At 50.9% G+C, this 17,812-nt stretch overlaps 1 protein-coding gene across 2 annotated transcripts in view; it reads left to right on the top strand.

Annotated features, from left to right (window-relative positions):
* The window catches only part of atl1 (atlastin GTPase 1), a 91,013-nt gene that overhangs the window by 61,029 nt on the left and 12,172 nt on the right, over positions 1 to 17,812 (top strand). For both annotated transcript variants that reach the window (XM_078406073.1, XM_078406072.1), the window contains exons 9-12: positions 1,804 to 1,931; positions 7,193 to 7,249; positions 10,208 to 10,279; positions 15,960 to 16,391. In XM_078406073.1, coding sequence (XP_078262199.1) covers positions 1,804 to 1,931; positions 7,193 to 7,249; positions 10,208 to 10,279; positions 15,960 to 16,391 — 689 coding nt within the window. The remainder of the gene's footprint in view (positions 1 to 1,803; positions 1,932 to 7,192; positions 7,250 to 10,207; positions 10,280 to 15,959; positions 16,392 to 17,812) is intronic.

Here is a 17,812-nt window from a genome sequence, read left to right as displayed (position 1 = left end):
TCAGCAACAGTGCAGGGAAATGCTTCAGCAACAGTGCAGGGTGTGTTTCAGCAACAGTGTAGGGATGTGTTTCAGCAGCAGTGCAGGTATATGTTTCAGCAACACTGCAGGATGTGTTTCAGCAACAGTGCAGCAGTGCTTCAGCAGCAGTGCAGCAGTATTTCAGCAGCAGTGCAGGGTGTGTTTCAGCAGCAGTGCAGGGATGTGTTTCAGCAACAGTGCAGCAGTGTTTCAGCAACAGTGCAGGGTGTGTTTCAGCAACAGTGCAGGGTGTGTTTCAGCAGCAGTGCAGGGTGTGTTTGAGCAACAGGGCAGGGATGTGTTTCAGCAGCAGTGCGGCAGTGTTTCAGCAACAGTGCAGGGAAATGCTTCAGCAGCAGTGCAGCAGTGTTTCAGCAACAGTGCATGGTGTGTTTCAGCAGCAGTGCTTCAGCAGCAGTGCATCAGTATTTCAGCAACAGTGCAGGGATGTGTTTCAGCAGCAGTGCATGGTGTGTTTCAGCAACAGTGCAGGATGTGTTTCAGCAACAGTGCAGGATGTGTTTCAGCAACAGTGCAGGGAAATGCTTCAGCAGAAGTGCAGCAGTGTTTCCAGCAACAGTGCAGGGATGTGTTTCAGCAGCAGTGCAGGATGTGTTTCAGCAACAGTGCAGGGATGTGTTTCAGCAACAGTGCAGCAGTGTTTCAGCAACAGTGCAGGATGTGTTTCAGCAACAGGGCAGGGATGTGTTTCAGCAGCAGTGCGGCAGTGTTTTAGCAACAGTGCAGGGAAATCCTTCAGCAGCAGTGCAGCAGTGTTTCAGCAACAGTGCATGGTGTGTTTCAGCAGCATTGCAGCAGTGCTTCAGCAGCAGTGCAGCAGTATTTCAGCAACAGTGCAGGGAAATGCTTCAGCAGCAGTGCAGCAGTGTTTCAGCAACAGTGCAGGGAAATGCTTCAGCAGCAGTGCAGGGTGTGTTTCAGCAACACTGCAGGATGTGTTTCAGCAACAGTGCAGCAATGTTTCAGCAACAGTGCAGGATGTGTTTCAGCAACAGTGCAGGTATATGTTTCAGCAACACTGCAGGATGTGTTTCAGCAACAGTGCAGGATGTGTTTCAGCAACAGTGCAGGATGTGTTTCAGCAACAGTGCAGCAGTGCTTCAGCAGCAGTGCAGCAGTATTTCAGCAGCAGTGCAGGGATGTGTTTCAGCAGCAGTGCAGCAGAGTTTCAGCAGCAGTGCAGCAGTGTTTCAGCAACAGTGCAGGATGTGTTTCAGCAACAGTGCAGGATGTGTTTCAGCAACAGTGCAGCAGTGCTTCAGCAGCAGTGCAGCAGTATTTCTGCAACACTGCAGGATGTGTTTCAGCAGCAGTGCAGGATGTGTTTCAGCAACAGTGTAGGATGTGTTTCAGCAACAGTGCAGGGAAATGCTTCAGCAACAGTGCAGGGTGTGTTTCAGCAACAGTGTAGGGATGTGTTTCAGCAGCAGTGCAGGTATATGTTTCAGCAACACTGCAGGATGTGTTTCAGCAACAGTGCAGCAGTGCTTCAGCAGCAGTGCAGCAGTGCTTCAGCAGCAGTGCAGCAGTATTTCAGCAGCAGTGCAGGGTGTGTTTCAGCAGCAGTGCAGGGATGTGTTTCAGCAACAGTGCAGGATGTGTTTCAGCAACAGTGCAGGTATATGTTTCAGACACCTGGACTTCACTGACGTTTAAACAATCTCTAAATGTTTTAGTTGACTGTATGATTCCACACCAGTGGGAATGTACTTTGGTGAAGCAGGGAACTATAAACTGAAATGCTGTGTTGTGTGTTGCCAGAGATCGATGATGCGTTTGTAAAATACCTGCACGTTCTGGTCTGCTGGCTTCTCAGTCCCGAAAACCTGGAACTGAAAGAAATTAATGGAAATAAAATCACTGGTCGTGGACTTGTGGAGTGTTTCAAGGTAACGTTTCAAACGAGGTTCTGCTTTAAACTGGTAACACCATTAAAATGTTCATGTTGTCTGAATCATAGTTCTCTCAACTTCCCATCAATAATGATTGCTTTTAGTTTAGTTTAGAAGAACAGAAAACTCGGTACCTATTGCAGTTACCGACGAGTGTGCATCACTCAGGTTGAAGCAAGTTTACTTTAGTTTAGTTTAGAGATACAGCACAGAAACAGGCCCTTCAGCCCACCGAGTCCGCACCGACCAGCGATCCCCGCACACTAACACTATCCTACACGCACTAGGGACAATTTACATTTATACCAAGTATACAGACCCAAGCCAATTAACCTACAAACCTGCACGTCTTTGGAGTGTGGGAGGAAACCGAAGATCTCAGAGAAAACCCACGCAGGTCACGGGGAGAACGTACAAACTCCGTACAGACAGCGCCCGTAGTCAGGATGGAACCCGGGTCTCCGGCGCTGTGAGGCAACAACTTTACCGCTGCGCCACCATCTTTACTTTTTTGCATAACTTTCATTCATTTGTTCTATATCTCTTTATATCACCGTCTATATCTCTTGATTCCCCCTCCCCTGACTCTCAGTCAGAAGAAGGGTCTCCACTCAAAATGTCACCCATTCCTTCGCTCCAGAGATGCTGCCTGTCCCGCTGAGTTACTCCAGCATTTTGTGTTTGTCTTTGTTGTAAACCAGCACCTGCAGTTCCTTCCTACACCTTCCACCCATACATCTGTCCAAACAGCTTTATAAAAAGGTATCCGTTTCCAAAGCTTCCTCTGGCTTCTCTCTGAAGGTAGTGCCTGATCATTGTTTGTTTATTATTATTCATTGAGTTGTGAAATATAGCCGTGTGTGAATGCTGTGTGGAAACGCCAGAGATGTTCTACGTTATATGTGGAATGCTTAGTGTGGGGCGGCACGGTGGCGCAGCGGTAGAGTTGCTGCCTTACAGCGAATGCAGCGCCGGAGACCCGGGTTCCATCCCCACTACGGGTGCTGTCTGTAGTTTGTACGTTCCCCCCGTGACCTGCGTGGGTTTTCTCCGAGATCTTCGGTTTCCTCCCACACTCCAAAGGCGTACAGGTTTGTAGGTTAATTGGCTTGGTGTAAATGTAAATTGTCCCTCGTGTGTTAATGTGCGGGGATCGCTGGTCGGTGCGGACACGGTGGGCTGAAGGGCCTGTTTCTCTAAACTAAAGTGAAACTAAATCTGTAAGATGAAACCTGAACCATACTGTTGTGACCTTTAACTAACTGTGAGCTGGCGTGGAACTTGGTGTCTATTATGTTAAGGTTGCACTATGTTTGAATAGATTTGATTACTATTAAAACACAAAGTACTTGTACTATAACACCAGGATAAGCACTCAACCAAGAAAACCAAGCACAAAGCCAAAGTAGTGTCTAAACTGTGTAGGAAGGAACTGCAGATGCTGGTTTACACTGAAGATAGACACAAAATGTTGGAGTAACTCAGCGGGACAGGCAGCATCTCTGGAGAGAAGGAATGGGTGACGTTTCTGGTCAAGACCATCTCAACGCTGAGTTACTCCAGCATTTTGTGTAATATCTAAACTGGAGTAACTCAGTCTGAAGAAGGGTCTCGACCCGAAACGTCACCCATTCCTTCTCTCCTGAGATGCTGCCTGACCTGCTGAGTTACTCCAGCATTTTGTGAATAAATACAAACTTATGCTCAGGACAATAACTAACTCCATACGCAATAATAAGCAAACTACATATTAACAAGCACATAAAAGCTGACCCTGTGGATGCAAGTGTATCATGGGGGTTATCAAGTGGGCACCTCCCTTCACTGGTGTTTTGTTGAGTTTGGCCCACGACACCTCGGGAAGGCTCAACAGTTGGTCCTGGCAACCCAGAACCACCCCCCTCAATACCTGCTCTTGAAAGAGTTTTAAAATTGCAGAGGAATGACTCGGGCAAGAAATATGTGGAAACAAGATAAAATGCTGTGAGTAGCTGAAATCGTGATGTCGTGCGTGACAAAAGAAACAGATCCAAGGTGTTGTGACTAAAAAGATTAGATGCCCGATTGCTAAGTAAAACCACACAGAAAGACAAGTCTGATCCAGACAAGAACTGGTGCCAGAAAAGGTAAGAACTGGTAGAGCAAGAGTTTTACCTTTTTATCTGGGGTAAATTTAGCCTCGGGGGGGTAGATTCTGCCTTCCCAGGGGGTAAATTTGTTGATTCTGGATTTGTACATATTGACTGACTGTGTTTGGTTCTGGTACACCGGTATCTGTTCATCATTAGTTAGACAATATGTGCAGGAGGAGGCCATTCGGTCCTTCGAGCCAGCACCGCCATTCAATGTGATTCTGGCTGATCATTCTCAATCAGTACCCCGTTCCTGCCTTCTCCCTATACCCCCTGACTCCACTATCTTTAAGAGCTCTATCTAACTCTTGAATGCATTCAGAGAATTGGCCTCCACTGCCTTCTGAGGCAGAGAATAGTTGTTCATAAATAAGTGAAATGACATTGTTATGTGCCATTATTATTGTTATTTGAACTTAAAATAACAATGTTAAAAACAGTATTTTAAAATTTCCCCTTTGTCGGTTGCTTTATTGTGGTAGAAGTATAAGCTCAAATTACTGAACAAAACAGGGTGGGGGTAAATTTACTTTCGAGAAGTTGCAAAGGGGGAAACGGGACGAAAAAGGTTGGGAACCCCTGTGGTGGAGGAATGTGTGTGATTAACTACCCGTGAATACTGGGGTATAAATGTACCGTCTGTGCACAATTCAGGGTAGTGGGACCACGAGGGACGGCGAGTATGTAGCCATACTCAGGGTTGCTCTCCCACTCCCGCGTGCCTGAATAAAAAGGTATCGTTACTTTCTTCAGGTGTCTAATGTGGTTTGTTGTCTGATAGCGCGGATTGAACTTTAACGCTCTCACCATCTATGCTGCCAATATCTACTTAATAAATGAAACTACAGACGATTAATACACTCAAACAAATGCCACACACTCGCGTCCTGTTTTACACTTATCCTCGACCATCGTTAAACACTGGTAACGGCACAAATATTACCCTGACATTGTTTGCTGTTGTGAGAGGTAACAGTGCTGGGTGGTTACTTGGAGCCTCTAGAAAGATCACAGGCGTTCAGGGTGATTACTCTCCTGTCTCTGCATCGTATCTGTGGCAATTAGTCATAAGGTCATAAGATCATAGGTGATCGGAGCAGAATTAGGCCATTCGGCCCATCAAGTCTACTCTACCATTCAATCATGGCTGATCTACCTCTCCCTCCTAACCCCATTCTCCTGCCTTCTCCCCATAACCCCTGACACCCATACTAATCAAGAATCTATCTATCTCTGCCTTAGAAATATCCACTGACGGCCTCCACAGCCTTCTATGGCAAATAATTCCACACATTCACCTCCCTATGACTAAAGAAATTCCTCCTCATCTCCTTCTTAAAGGAACGTCCTTTAATTCTGAGGCTGTGACCTCTGGTCCTAGACTCTCCCACTAGTGGAAACATCCTCTCCACATCCACTCTATCCAAGCCTTTCACTATTCGATATGTTTCATTGAGGTCCCCCCTCATTCTTCTAAATTCCAGCAAGTACAGGCCCAGTGCTGACAAACGCTCATCATAGGTTAACCCACTCATTCCTGGGATCGTTCTTGTAAACCTCCTCTGGCCCCTCTCCAGAGCCAGCACATCCTTCCTCAGATATGGTGCCCAGAATTGCTCACAATACTCCAAATGCGGCCTGACCAGCGCCTCATAGAGCCTCGGCCCTATTGGAATTCGTGAAAAGCCGTTAACAGATACTAGTTAGCGGATAATGAATGTGTGGGTTAGGGGTTTCAGCTATGTTTACTGGGTGGTAAAAATGTTCATGGGGTTGAGTGAAAGAGGGGAAGTTGGCTGTCAGTGATGCCATTGTGTAACGGGGTGCAGACGAGACTCACCAGGGTGTTACTGACCTGGGCTTAAGGGCTTGAGTTACAGGAAGAGAGAGGTTGGACAGGCTGGCACTTTTATCTTTGGAGAGTAAGGTGCCCTTCCTTGCACAAGATCACGAGGGGCACAGATAACGTGTACGCCCACCCTCCTTATCCCAGGGCAGAGGAATCTAAAACTTGGGGCGGCACAGTGGCAGCGCAGCGGTAGAGTTGCTGCCTTACAGCGAATGCAGCGCCGGAGACCCCGGTTCCATCCCGACTACGGGTGCTGTCTGTACGGAGTTTGTACGTTCTCCCCGTGACCTGCGTGGGTTTTCTCTGAGATCTTCGGTTTCCTCCCACACTCCAAAGTCGTACAGGTTTGTAGGTTAATTGACTGGGTAAAATGTAAAAATTGTCCCAAGTGGGTGTGGGATAGTGTTAGTGTGCGGGGATCGCTGGTCGGCGCCGACCCGGTGGGCCGATAGGGCCTGTTTCCGCATTGTATCCCTAAACCTAAAATTAAAAACTAGAGGGCACGGAAGATGAGAGGGGAGAGATTTAAGAGGGAGCCCAGGGGCAACGTTTTCACTCAGAGGGTAGTCCATATCTGGAACGAGCTGCCAGAGGGAGCTGCAGAAGCAGATGCAATGATGACAGGTGCCTGGACATCTGAAGGCCCAGAGGCCTCTGGGCCACACATGGACCAAAGGGACCAGCACTCGGCTTGCCTTTTTATGTTTGTTTATTATGTTATCTATTGAGTACAGTGTTCACAGGCCTGTTGTTCTGCCACAAGTTAAAATGTCATTCGGCAAGTTGGGCCGAAGGGCCAGAGCCACCTGACTCTACTTGTCATTATCCTCGAGTCATAGAGTGATACAGTGTAGAAACAGGCCCTTCAGCCCAACGTGCCCACACCAGCCAACATGTCCCAACCACACTAGTCCCACCTTGGTCCATATCCCTCCAAAGCTGTCCTATCCATGTACCTGTCCAACTGTTTCGTAAACGTTGGGATAGTCCCAGCCTCAACTACCTCCTCTGGCAGCTCGTTCCATACACCCACCACCCTCTGTGTGGAAAAGTTACCCCTCAGATTCCTATTAAATCTTTTCCCCTTCACCTTGAACCTGTGTCCTCTGGTCCTCGATTCCCCTACTCTGGGCAAGAGACTCTGTGCGTCTACCCGATCTATTCCTCTCATGATTTTGTACACCTCTATGAGATCAGAGTCATAACAGTTAGTTTCTGTGTTTGGAACTCATGTGTACTCATGCTGAAGGTGACATTTTGTTTGCTTGTTCTCACAGGCCTACATAAAGATCTACCAAGGGGAGGAGCTGCCACATCCCAAGTCAATGTTGCAGGTAGAGTAACCTGATACTGCCATTACTGTGGCGGGTTTCCCATTCCACATCACCCGTGCCCGAGTCACATAAAGACGTCTCTCTCTGTCGCTCTTCATGCCGATGGCCAACAGCTCTGGAGAGCATTCAAAAGGCGTATCCTCACCGCCCTTGAATCAGGGACTCTTCATGGAGCTGAGTGAGGTCTGTGGAGGAGGTAGTTGATGCTGGGACTATCCCAGGTTGCAACATTCCCGCTGGGGCCAAAGGGTTGCAAAGGTGTAGGTTCAATCACATAGAAACATAGACATAGAAAATAGGTGCAGGAGTAGGCCATTCGGCCCTTCGAGCCTGCACCGCCATTCAATATGATCATGGCTGATCATGCAGCTCAGTATCCCGTACCTGCCTTCTCTCCATACCCCCTGATCCCTTTAGCCACAAGGGCCACATCTAACTCCCTCTTAAATATAGCCAATGAACTGGCCTCAACTACCTTCTGTGGCAGAGAATTCCACAGACTCACCACTCTCTGTGTGAAGAAATGTTTTCTCATCTCGGTCCTAAAAGACTTCCCCCTTATCCTTAAACTGTGACCCCTTGTTCTGGACTTCCCCAACATCGGGAACAATCTTCCTGCATCTAGCCTGTCCAACCTCTTAAGAATTTTGTAAGTTTCCATAAGATCCCCATCACGGTATCTAGTGCTCCAGAGACTACCAGAGGGAGGGCCCAGCATGGCGGAGTCAATAGTCAATAGACAATAGGTGCAGGAGGAGGCCATTCGGCCCATCGAGCCAGCACCGCCATTCAATGTGATCGTGGCTGATCATTCACAATCAGTACCCCGTTCCTGCCTTCTCCCCATACCCCCTGACTCCGCTATCCTTAAGAGCTCTATCTAGCTCACTCTTGAACTCTCTTGAGTCGGGGGGGGGGGGGGGGGGGGAGGGGAAGGGAGGGGAGGTGACAGGAAGCCGCTGTCATCAGAGACCCCACCCCCACCCTCCGCCTCCACCAGTGGCTCCAGGGTCACCGGTGAACAGGGGAAAGGCTGGAGAGAAGCCAGCTGCAGCTGGGGCTATGTCCTTGACTACTTATGTCCACATCTGGAGTACTGTGTGCAGGTTTGGTCTCCTCATTTGAGGAAGGCCATCCTTGCTATTGAGGCAGTGCAGCGTAGGTGGCAAACAGTAGTTTAGTGGCAAAGCTAACATCGCTGCTGGACAACGACTCCCACCCCATGCAGGACACTGTCACTGCACTGAGTAGCTCCTTCAGTGACAGACTCCTTCACCCCAAGTGTGTGAAGGAGAGATATAGGAGGTCCTTCCTTCCCGCTGCTGTGAGACTGCACAACCAGCACTGCTCCCAGCAGACCAGTCAACAGTAACAGCTAACAGAAACAGTACAGGAATAATTTACCACAGTAAATTATGACAATTATCCTTATCTTTATTTTTATTTATAATGAATGATTTCTTGCTATCCACTGTTGCTGTAACACTGTAAATGTCCCCGGTGTGGGACAAATAAAAGGAATATATTACTTCCATCCACTCTGCCTCTGACCCAAGACTGTTTGGGCGGCACGGTGGCGCAGTGGTAGAGTTGCTGCCTTACAGCGAATGCAGCGCCGGAGACCCGGGTTCCATCCCGACTACGGGTGCCGTCTGTACGGAGTTTGTACGTTCTCCCCGTGACCTGCGGTGGGTTTTCTCCGATATCTTCAGTTTCCTCCCACACTCCGAAGACGTACAGGTTTGTAGGTTGATTGGCTGGGCAAATGTAAAAATTGTCCCTAGTGGGTGTAGGATAGTGTTAGTGTGCGGGGATCGCTGGGCGGCACGGACCCGGTGGGCCGAAGGGCCTGTTTCTGCGCTGTATCTCTAAGGTACTATTCCTCCACTGGGTGTTTAAAGACGAGCAGCCCAGTCTCACAGTGTACATCACCCTCTCCCTCTCCGCTAGGCTGTGGCACTGTGAAGGCCTGACAAAGCCAAACTGATGGGGTTCACACAAGAGGTACTCAGACCCAAGTTGAACACGATAATGGTTCCCAGAGATCAGGGTATGAACTACAGCAATGAATGATGCTTTATTGTCACATGTGCCGAGCGAGCGAGGTACAGTGAAGTGTTTTGTGTTGTACACAACCTAGGTAGTACACAAGTGAATTGAATACGTTTATTGGCCAAGTATGTACACATACAAGGAATGTGCCTTGGTGCTCCGCTCACAAGTAACAACACAAACATACAGCAATCAATCAAGAATAAAGCAGAAAACATTCAAACATTAAGAATAAAACATTATAGTTTAAACATGTGAAGAATTAAATAAAATACCAGAGCAAAAGGAGGCTACAGATTTTTGGTTGTTGAGTTGAGCTACTGCTCGCGAGAAAAAAAGCTGTTTTTATGTCTGGCTGCGGTTGCTTTGACAGTCGCCTTCCAGAGGGAAGTGCTTCAAAGAGTTTGTGGCCAGGGTGAGAGGGGCCAGAGATGATCTTGCCCGCTCGCTTCCTGGCCCTTGCAGTGTACAGTTCGTCAGTGGGGGGGAAGGTTGCAGTCAACAACCTTCTCAGCTGACCAAGTGACATCGAAAAGCTGTTTTGGCATCGACAAAGTTATAAGAGAACCGAACAGTCCGATGTACTGCCTGCTGCTGCACCTGGCTGCAGTGTCCTCCCCCCACACACACACACCAGGTCCCTTTGTGCTTGTCGGCCCCCTCAGTAACAGCATGAAGGCAGCAAAACAGAAAAATCCCACTTTCTGTTTGTATTGTACAGCACTGGGTTATCACACCCGAGCTTGTTCACAGGGCAAGTGTGTGTGTGATCCCAAGGGATTTCAACCAACTTCATGCTAGATTCCAAAATACATTTATTCACCCATGCCATCTGTAGACCGGTACACATTGTCAAACCTTTGTTATTTGACCTAACCAGTCTTTCTCTCTCTTCGTACTGTTAAGGCCACAGCAGAAGCCAACAATTTAGCAGCGGTGGCAGCAGCCAAGGATCTGTACAGTAAACAGATGGAGGAGGTGAGCACGTTATGTTACTCTCATGGGAGTGCAGTGTTTGTAACCCTCTAATGCTGACGCTGTAAGCAGAGCTCCAGAGAGAGCATTTGAAGAAGGGTCTCGACCCCAAACGTCACCCATCCTTTCTCTCCACAGATGCCACCTGTCCCGATGAGTTGCCCCAGCATTTTGTGTCTATCTTGAATGTGTCTGGGTCTCATTGATGTACTTGGCTGGTATCCCAAATTCCCATCAAAGCCCGATGATGTCCAGCTGGTGTTTGGATTATCCTGCAGGCATTTCTACTGTGTAAATCAGTTGCTTTCCCTCCACTTTTGGTCTAAATCATTTCATTCCATGTATTCAACCTGATGAATCTGTGGAATCCATTGGTGAATCTGTGGTATCCATTGCCACAGACAGCTGTGGAGGCCAAGTCTTTGGATGTTTTTAAGGTGGAGATTGACGAGCTCCTGATTAGCACACCTGGACAGGCTAGATGCAGGAAACATGTTCCCAATGTTGGGGGAGTCCAGAACCAGGGGCCACAGTCTAAGAATAAGGGGGAAGCCATTTAAAACTGAGGTGAGAAAAAACCCTTTTCACCCAGAGAGCTGTGAATTTGTGGAATTCTCTGCCACAGAGGGCAGTGGGGGCCGATTCACTGGATGAATTTAAAAGAGAGTTAGATAGAGCTCTAGGGGCTAGCGGAATCAAGGGATTTGGGGAGAAGGCAGGCACGGGTTACTGATTGTGGATGATCAGCCATGATCACAATGAATGGCGGTGCTGGCTCGAAGGGCCAAATGGCCTCCTCCTGCACCTATTTTCCATTAGTGCGGGTGTCAGGGGTTATGGGGAGAAGGCAGAAGAATGGGGTTGAGAGGGAGAGATAGATCAGCCATGATTGAATGGTGGGATAGACTTGATGGGCCGAATACTTGCCCTCCACTGACCAAATTGTTTCAAGAGATGAAAACTAGAATTTCAATGGTTCGATGGTTCAATGGATATTTGTTGTCATGTCTGCAATTAAACATTGCGTAGTGAAAATCATTTTGCATACAATGCCGGTGCTGTGTTTGGCACCATTTTATCCTTCAAAGTCCGGCTTCCAGCACGCTCGTTCCACCGGTACGCTTCCTGAACCCCTCCGTCACCCACGCCCAGCTCGGACCGCGAACCCTCGCCCCTCTCTCCTCTCCTCCCCTCTCCTCTCCTCTCCTCTCCTCCCCTCTCCTCTCCTCTCCTCTCCTCTCCTCTCCTCTCCTCTCCTCTCCTCTCCTCTCCTCTCCTCTCCTCTCCTCTCCTCTCCTCTCCTCTCCTCCCCTCTCCTCTCCCCTCCTCTCTCTTCCCCTCGTCTCTCCTCCCCTCCCCTCCCCTCTCCTCTCCCCTCCTCTCCCCTCCCCTCTCCTCTCCCCTCCCCGCCACTCCCCTCTCCTCTCCTCTTCTCTCCTCTTCTCCTCTCCTCTCCTCTCCTCTCCTCTCCTCTCCTCCACTCTCCTCTCCTCTCCCCTCCTCTCCCCTCCCCTCTCCTCTCCCCTCCCCGCCACTCCCCTCTCCTCTCCCCTCCTCTCCTCTCCCCTCCCCTCTCCTCTCCTCTTCTCTCCTCTTCTCCTCTCCTCTCCTCTCCTCTCCTCTCCTCTCCTCTCCTCTCCTCCACTCTCCTCTCCTCTCCCCTCCTCTCCTCTCCCCTCCCCTCTCCTCTCCCCTCCCCGCCACTCCCCTCTCCTCTCCCTTCCTCTCCTCTCCCCTCCCCGCCACTCCCCTCTCCTCTCCTCTCCTCTCCTCTCCTCTCCTCTCCTCTCCTCTCCTCCACTCTCCTCTCCTCTCCCCTCCTCTCCCCTCCCCTCTCCTCTCCCCTCCCCGCCACTCCCCTCTCCTCTCCCTTCCTCTCCTCTCCCCTCCCCGCCACTCCCCTCTCCTCTCCTCTCCTCTCCTCTCCTCTCCTCTCCTCTCCTCCACTCTCCTCTCCTCTCCCCTCCCCTCTCCTCTCCCCTCCCCGCCACTCCCCTCTCCTCTCCCCTCCTCTCCTCTCCCCTCCCCTCTCCTCTCCCCTCCCCGCCACTCCCCTCTCCTCTTCTCTCCTCTTCTCCTCTCCTCTCCTCTCCTCCACTCTCCTCTCCTCTCCTCTCTCCTCTCCCCTCTCCTCTCCTCCCCTTCCCCTCTACTCTCCTCTACTCCCCTCCCCTCCCCTCCACACCCCTCCCCGCTCCTCCCCTACCCTCCCCTCTCCTCCCCTCCCCTCCCCTCTCCTCCCACCTTGTGTCCTGGGGACAGCCTCCTGCAGATTACCTGCAGAATTTGTGGCTTCTTGCTACATTGAAAATAACTTTGGCAGTAAGATAGACACAGAGTGCTGGAGTACCTCAGCGGGTCAGGCAGCATCTGTGGAGAACATGGATAGGTGACGTTTCACAGAGTGCTGGAGTAACTCAGTGGGTCAGGCGGCATCTGTGGAGAACATGGATAGGTGACGTTTCACAGAGTGCTGGAGTACCTCAGCGGGTCAGGCAGCATCTGTGGAGAACATGGATAGGTGACGTTTCACAGAGTGCTGGAGTAACTCAGTGGGTCAGGCGACATCTGTGGAGAACATGGACAGGTGACGTTTCAGATCGGGAACCATCTTCAGACAGTGGGACATGCTGGGCTTATCTTTAGATGAGCACAGGTTAGGTTGCATTCCTTGTCCACTGCTCCTGTCGTACCCACAGAATGGCCTCCCCTGTAGGGTTGCCAACTATCTCACTCCCAAATAAGGGACACGGTGACATCACCACCCCACGTGACATCACATAGCTAGCGGCCACGTGCTCCTGCTCCACCAATGGCGTCTGCCCGGGCCGGGAGGTGGGTTGCTGAACAACCTCCGTTAGGCGGCGCCCGGGCCTCCAGACCTACACTGTCCGGGCCTACAGCGTCCGGGCCTACAGCGTCTGGGCCTACAGTGTCAGGGCCTACAGCGCCCGGGCCTCCAGACCTACACTGTCCGGGCCTACAGCGTCCGGGCCTACAGCGTCTGGGCCTACAGCGTCTGGGCCTACAGCGCCCGGGCCTACAGTGTCAGGGCCTACAGCGCCCGGGCCTACAGCGTCTGGGCCTACAGCGTCTGGGCCTACAGTGTCAGGGCCTACAGCGTCCGGGCCTACAGCGCCCGGGCCTACAGCGTCTGGGCCTACAGCGTCTGGGCCTACAGTGTCAGGGCTTACAGCGCCCGGGCCTACAGCGTCTGGGCCTACAGCGCCCGGGCCTACAGTGTCAGGGCCTACAGCGCCCGGGCCTACAGCGTCTGGGCCTACAGTGTCAGGGCCTACAGCGCCCGGGCCTACAGCGTCTGGGCCTACAGTGTCAGGGCTTACAGCGCCCCCCCCCCCCCTCCAGGCCTAATACAGGAGGGTGGTCCCGTACGGGACAAACCAATTTAGCTCAATATATGGGATGTCCCAGCTAATACAGGACATTTGGCAACCCTACTCCCCTGGCCCACTGTTATCTAGAGGATCCACTCCTGGTCCTCTGTGGTCTCTGATCTCCGCTTCCCTTGGGCAAGGCCATGAAGAAACGGCATCAGTCTCCACAGTGCAGCAAAGATACTCTGCCGCCACTCACCGGCGCCACCTCTCCTCGACACTCCGCCACTGCAGGCCAGCACAGCGGCTGCAGAAATCTGCCACAGCTCACTGTTACTCACCCACCTGAACCTACCTGATCTCCTGGTTGCCAAACACTCCCATTCCCACACTGACCTTTCTGCCCTGGGCCTCCTCCATTGTCAGAGTGAGGCCCAGCACAAATTGGAGGAACAGCACCTCATATTTCGCTTGCACCCCAGCGGTATGAACATTGGCTTCTCTAACTTCGTAAGCCTTGCTTCCCCTCCCTCTCCATCCCTCCACCATGCTATTTTTCCGACCTGTCTTCTTAATTACATTTTATCTCTGTATGCTTCGTTGTTACCTTCCCCTCGCTAACAATGATCTACATTGTCCTTGATCCTGCATCCCCTTTGATGTGTCGTTTTCACGCCTTACCCTTCCTTATCTCTGTGTCTCCCTCTCCCCTGACTCTCAGTCTGAAGGAGGGTCTCGACCGGAACCGTCACCCATTCCTTCTCTCCAGAGATGCTGCCTGTCCCGCTGAGTTACTCCAGCTTTTGGTGTCCGTCTTCGATGTTACGACCAAGCCGGCAGCTTGGGCCCTCGTGGTCAGCTGGCCCCACTCTCCCATTGCCAGTGATCTCCCTCACACTGCACAAACCACAACCAGATCTGGCTATTCCTCACACCAAGCTGGATTTTAAATGAACTCAAGGAATGGGGAAAGATTTAATCTGGGATAGACAATAGACAATAGGTGCAGGAGGAGGCCATTCGGCCCTTCGAGCCAGCACCACCATTCAATGTGCTCATGGCTGATCATTCTCAATCAGTACCCCGTTCCTGCCTTCTCCCCATACCCCCTGACTCCGCTATCCTTAAGATAGACACAGGGAACTGCAGATGCTGGAATCTTGAGCAAAGTACTGACCCAAAACGTCATCTGTCCACTCCCCCCACAGACCCGCTGAATGCTTCCAACATTTTAGAAACAAAGAAACATAGAAAATTGGTGCAGGAGGAGGCCATTCGGCCCTTCGAGCCAGCACCGCCATTCATCGTGATCATGGCTGATCATCCGCAATCAGTAACCCGTGCCTGCCTTCTCCCCATATCCCTTGATTCCACTAGCTCTATCTAACTCTTTTAAATCCATCCAGTGAATTGGCCTCCACTGCCTTCTGTGGCAGAGAATTCCACAAATTCTCAACTCTCTGGGTGAAAAAGTTTCTTCTCACCTCAGTTTTAAATGGCTTCCCCTTTATTCTTCGACTGTGTGGCCCCTGGTTCTGGACTCCTCCAACATTGGGAACATTTTTCCTGCATCGAGCTTGTCCAGTCGCTTTGAATTTTGCTGATGTTTAATAGGGAGCTGAGGGGCAGCATTTTCACACAGAGTGTGCTGTGTATATGGGGCAGGTTGCCAGAATCGAGCAAAACAGCACTTTTAAAATTAGAATTTACACCAGTAGATCAGATGAATTTTAATGACAGGCGTAGGAAAAGACTCGACACAACAGTGTGTTTATTGACAATTTAATTGTAAATTGGTGAGGCAGGGAGTGTAACTGAACTTAGAAGTCACTTGGGCAAGTACATGGATAAGAAAGGTCCAGAACCTGGGGGAGTCCAGAACCAGGGGCCACACAGTCTAAGAATAAAGGGGAGGCCATTTAAAACTGAGGTGAGAAAAAACCTTTTCACCCAGAGAGTTGTGAATTTGTGGAATTCTCTGCCACAGAGGGCAGTGGAGGCCGATTCACTGGATGAATTTAAAAGAGAATTAGACAGAGCTAGCAGAATCAAGGGATATGGGGAGAAGGCAGGTACAGGTTACTGATTGTAGATGATCAGCCATGATCACAATGAATGGCGGTGCTGGCTCGAAGGGCCAAATGGCCTCCTCCTGCACCTATTTTCTATGTTTCTATGTTTAGAGGAATATTTAGAGGCAGGTGGGACTAGTGTAGATGGGACATGGTGATGGGCATGCATGAGTTGGGCCGAAGGGCCTGTTTCCGTGCTGTCTGACTGAGTCTTGCTCCTGCTCCCAGGTCTCTGCTTCCACTGCTGTTTAATTCTGGTGCCTGTCTGTGCTGCAGGTGTGTGGAGGAGACAAGCCGTTTCTGGCCCCCAATGACCTCCAGAACAAACACAGCGAGCTTCGCGAGGGCGCGGTGAAACTGTTCCGTGGGGTGAAGAAGATGGGCGGGGAGGAGTTTGGCCGCCGTTACCTGCAGCAGCTGGAGACTGAGGTGGACGAGATGTATGTCAACTACATCAAACACAACGACAGCAAAAACATCTTCCACGCGGCACGCACGCCCGCCACCCTGTTTGTGGTGATATTCATCATGTACGTGATAGCAGGAGTGACGGGCTTCATCGGAGTGGACATCGTGGCCAGCCTGTGCAACATGATCATGGGCTTGTCCCTCATCACCCTCTGCACGTGGGCGTACATCAGGTACACGGGAGAGTACAGGGAGCTCGGAGCTGTCATAGACCAAGTGGCCGGAGCCCTGTGGGACCAGGTAGGTTGTGGCGGCAGCTGACTCCTACCCTCTCCTTCCCTCGACAGCCGGCAGCCGACTACACACACACCCAGCCCAGTCCACGCCCATCCGTCTGCGTGACCACACTTTCACACTCACACTAGGAGCAATTGACCTACAAAACGCTGGCCTGGACTCGCTCAGAAGGATAGGGGGACCTCAATGAAACTTACCGAATAGAGAAAGGCTTGGATACAGTGGATGTGGAGAGGATGTTTCCACTAGTGGGAGAGAGTCCAGGACCAGAGGGCACAGCCTCAGAATAAAAGGACCTGCCTCTAGAAAGAAGAGGAGGAATATCTTTAGTCAGAGGGTGGTGAATCTGTGGAAGTCATTGCCACAGAAGGCAGTGGAGGCCAAGTCAATGGAAATTGTAAGGCAGAGATAGATAAATTCTTGATTAGTACGGGTGTCAAAGGTTATGGGGAGAAGGCAGGAGAATGGGGTTAGGAGGGAGAGATAGATCAGCCGCAATTGAATGGCAGAGTGGACAAGATGGGCCGAATGGCTTAATTCTGCTCCTATCACTTATGAGCTTATAAACCCGCATGTCTTCGGGATGTGGGAGGAAACCCACGCGGTCACAGGGAGAACGTGCAAACTCCACGCTGAAAGCACCCGAGGTCAGTGAGAGGCCTGGTCTGTGGGAGGCCTGGTCTGTGGGAGGCCTGGTCTGTGGGAGGCCTGGTCTGTGAGAGGCCTGGTCTGTGGAAGGCCTGGTCTGTGGGAGGCCTGGTCTGTGAGAGGCCTGGTCTGTGAGAGGCCTGGTCTGTGGGAGGCCTGGTCTGTGGGAGGCCTGGTCCGTGGGAGGCCTGGTCTGTGGGAGGCAGCGGCTCAACCAGCTGGACCTGTGTTGCCCTGGGAGTTTGTCATCAAAGGACAAATGGCTTTAAGGGCACGACACAATGTTTGTGCAATGTTTACTATTTAAACAGGAGTTACCTCATTTTTAAGAAACCGGTAGTCATGATTTAACTAATTCAATTAAAGAACGTGCTCAGGTAAGGCCTTAGACTTATGTTCAGCAAGACATGTTATTCCCTTAGCATGTATCTGTACACTGTGAAAGGCTCAATTGTCTTTCCACTGACAGTATTTAAGCAACAGTATGTAAGTATTCCCGATGCTTCCCTCTGACCGTGGTGCAATGCTCATACCTGGTCTGGCTGATCAGGGTTGGCTGAACAGCGAGACACAGCCATACTGACAGTCTGAGGAAGGGACTCGACCCGACACGTCGCCCATTCCCTTCTCTCCAGAGATGCTGCCTGTCCCGCTGAGTCACTCCAGCATTTTGTGTCTCCTATCTTCTGGCATGCCGTACTCTGTCTCCCAGCCTCTGCCAGTACAGTGTCCCACACTCCCCACCACCACTGTGACTGTGCGGCACGTTTACCACA

Source organism: Rhinoraja longicauda, chromosome 10, assembly GCF_053455715.1.
Source record: "Rhinoraja longicauda isolate Sanriku21f chromosome 10, sRhiLon1.1, whole genome shotgun sequence".
NCBI lineage: Eukaryota > Metazoa > Chordata > Chondrichthyes > Rajiformes > Arhynchobatidae > Rhinoraja > Rhinoraja longicauda.
The sequence above is the reverse complement of the archived record's forward strand: the minus strand, read 5'-3'. Positions and strand labels throughout refer to the sequence as shown.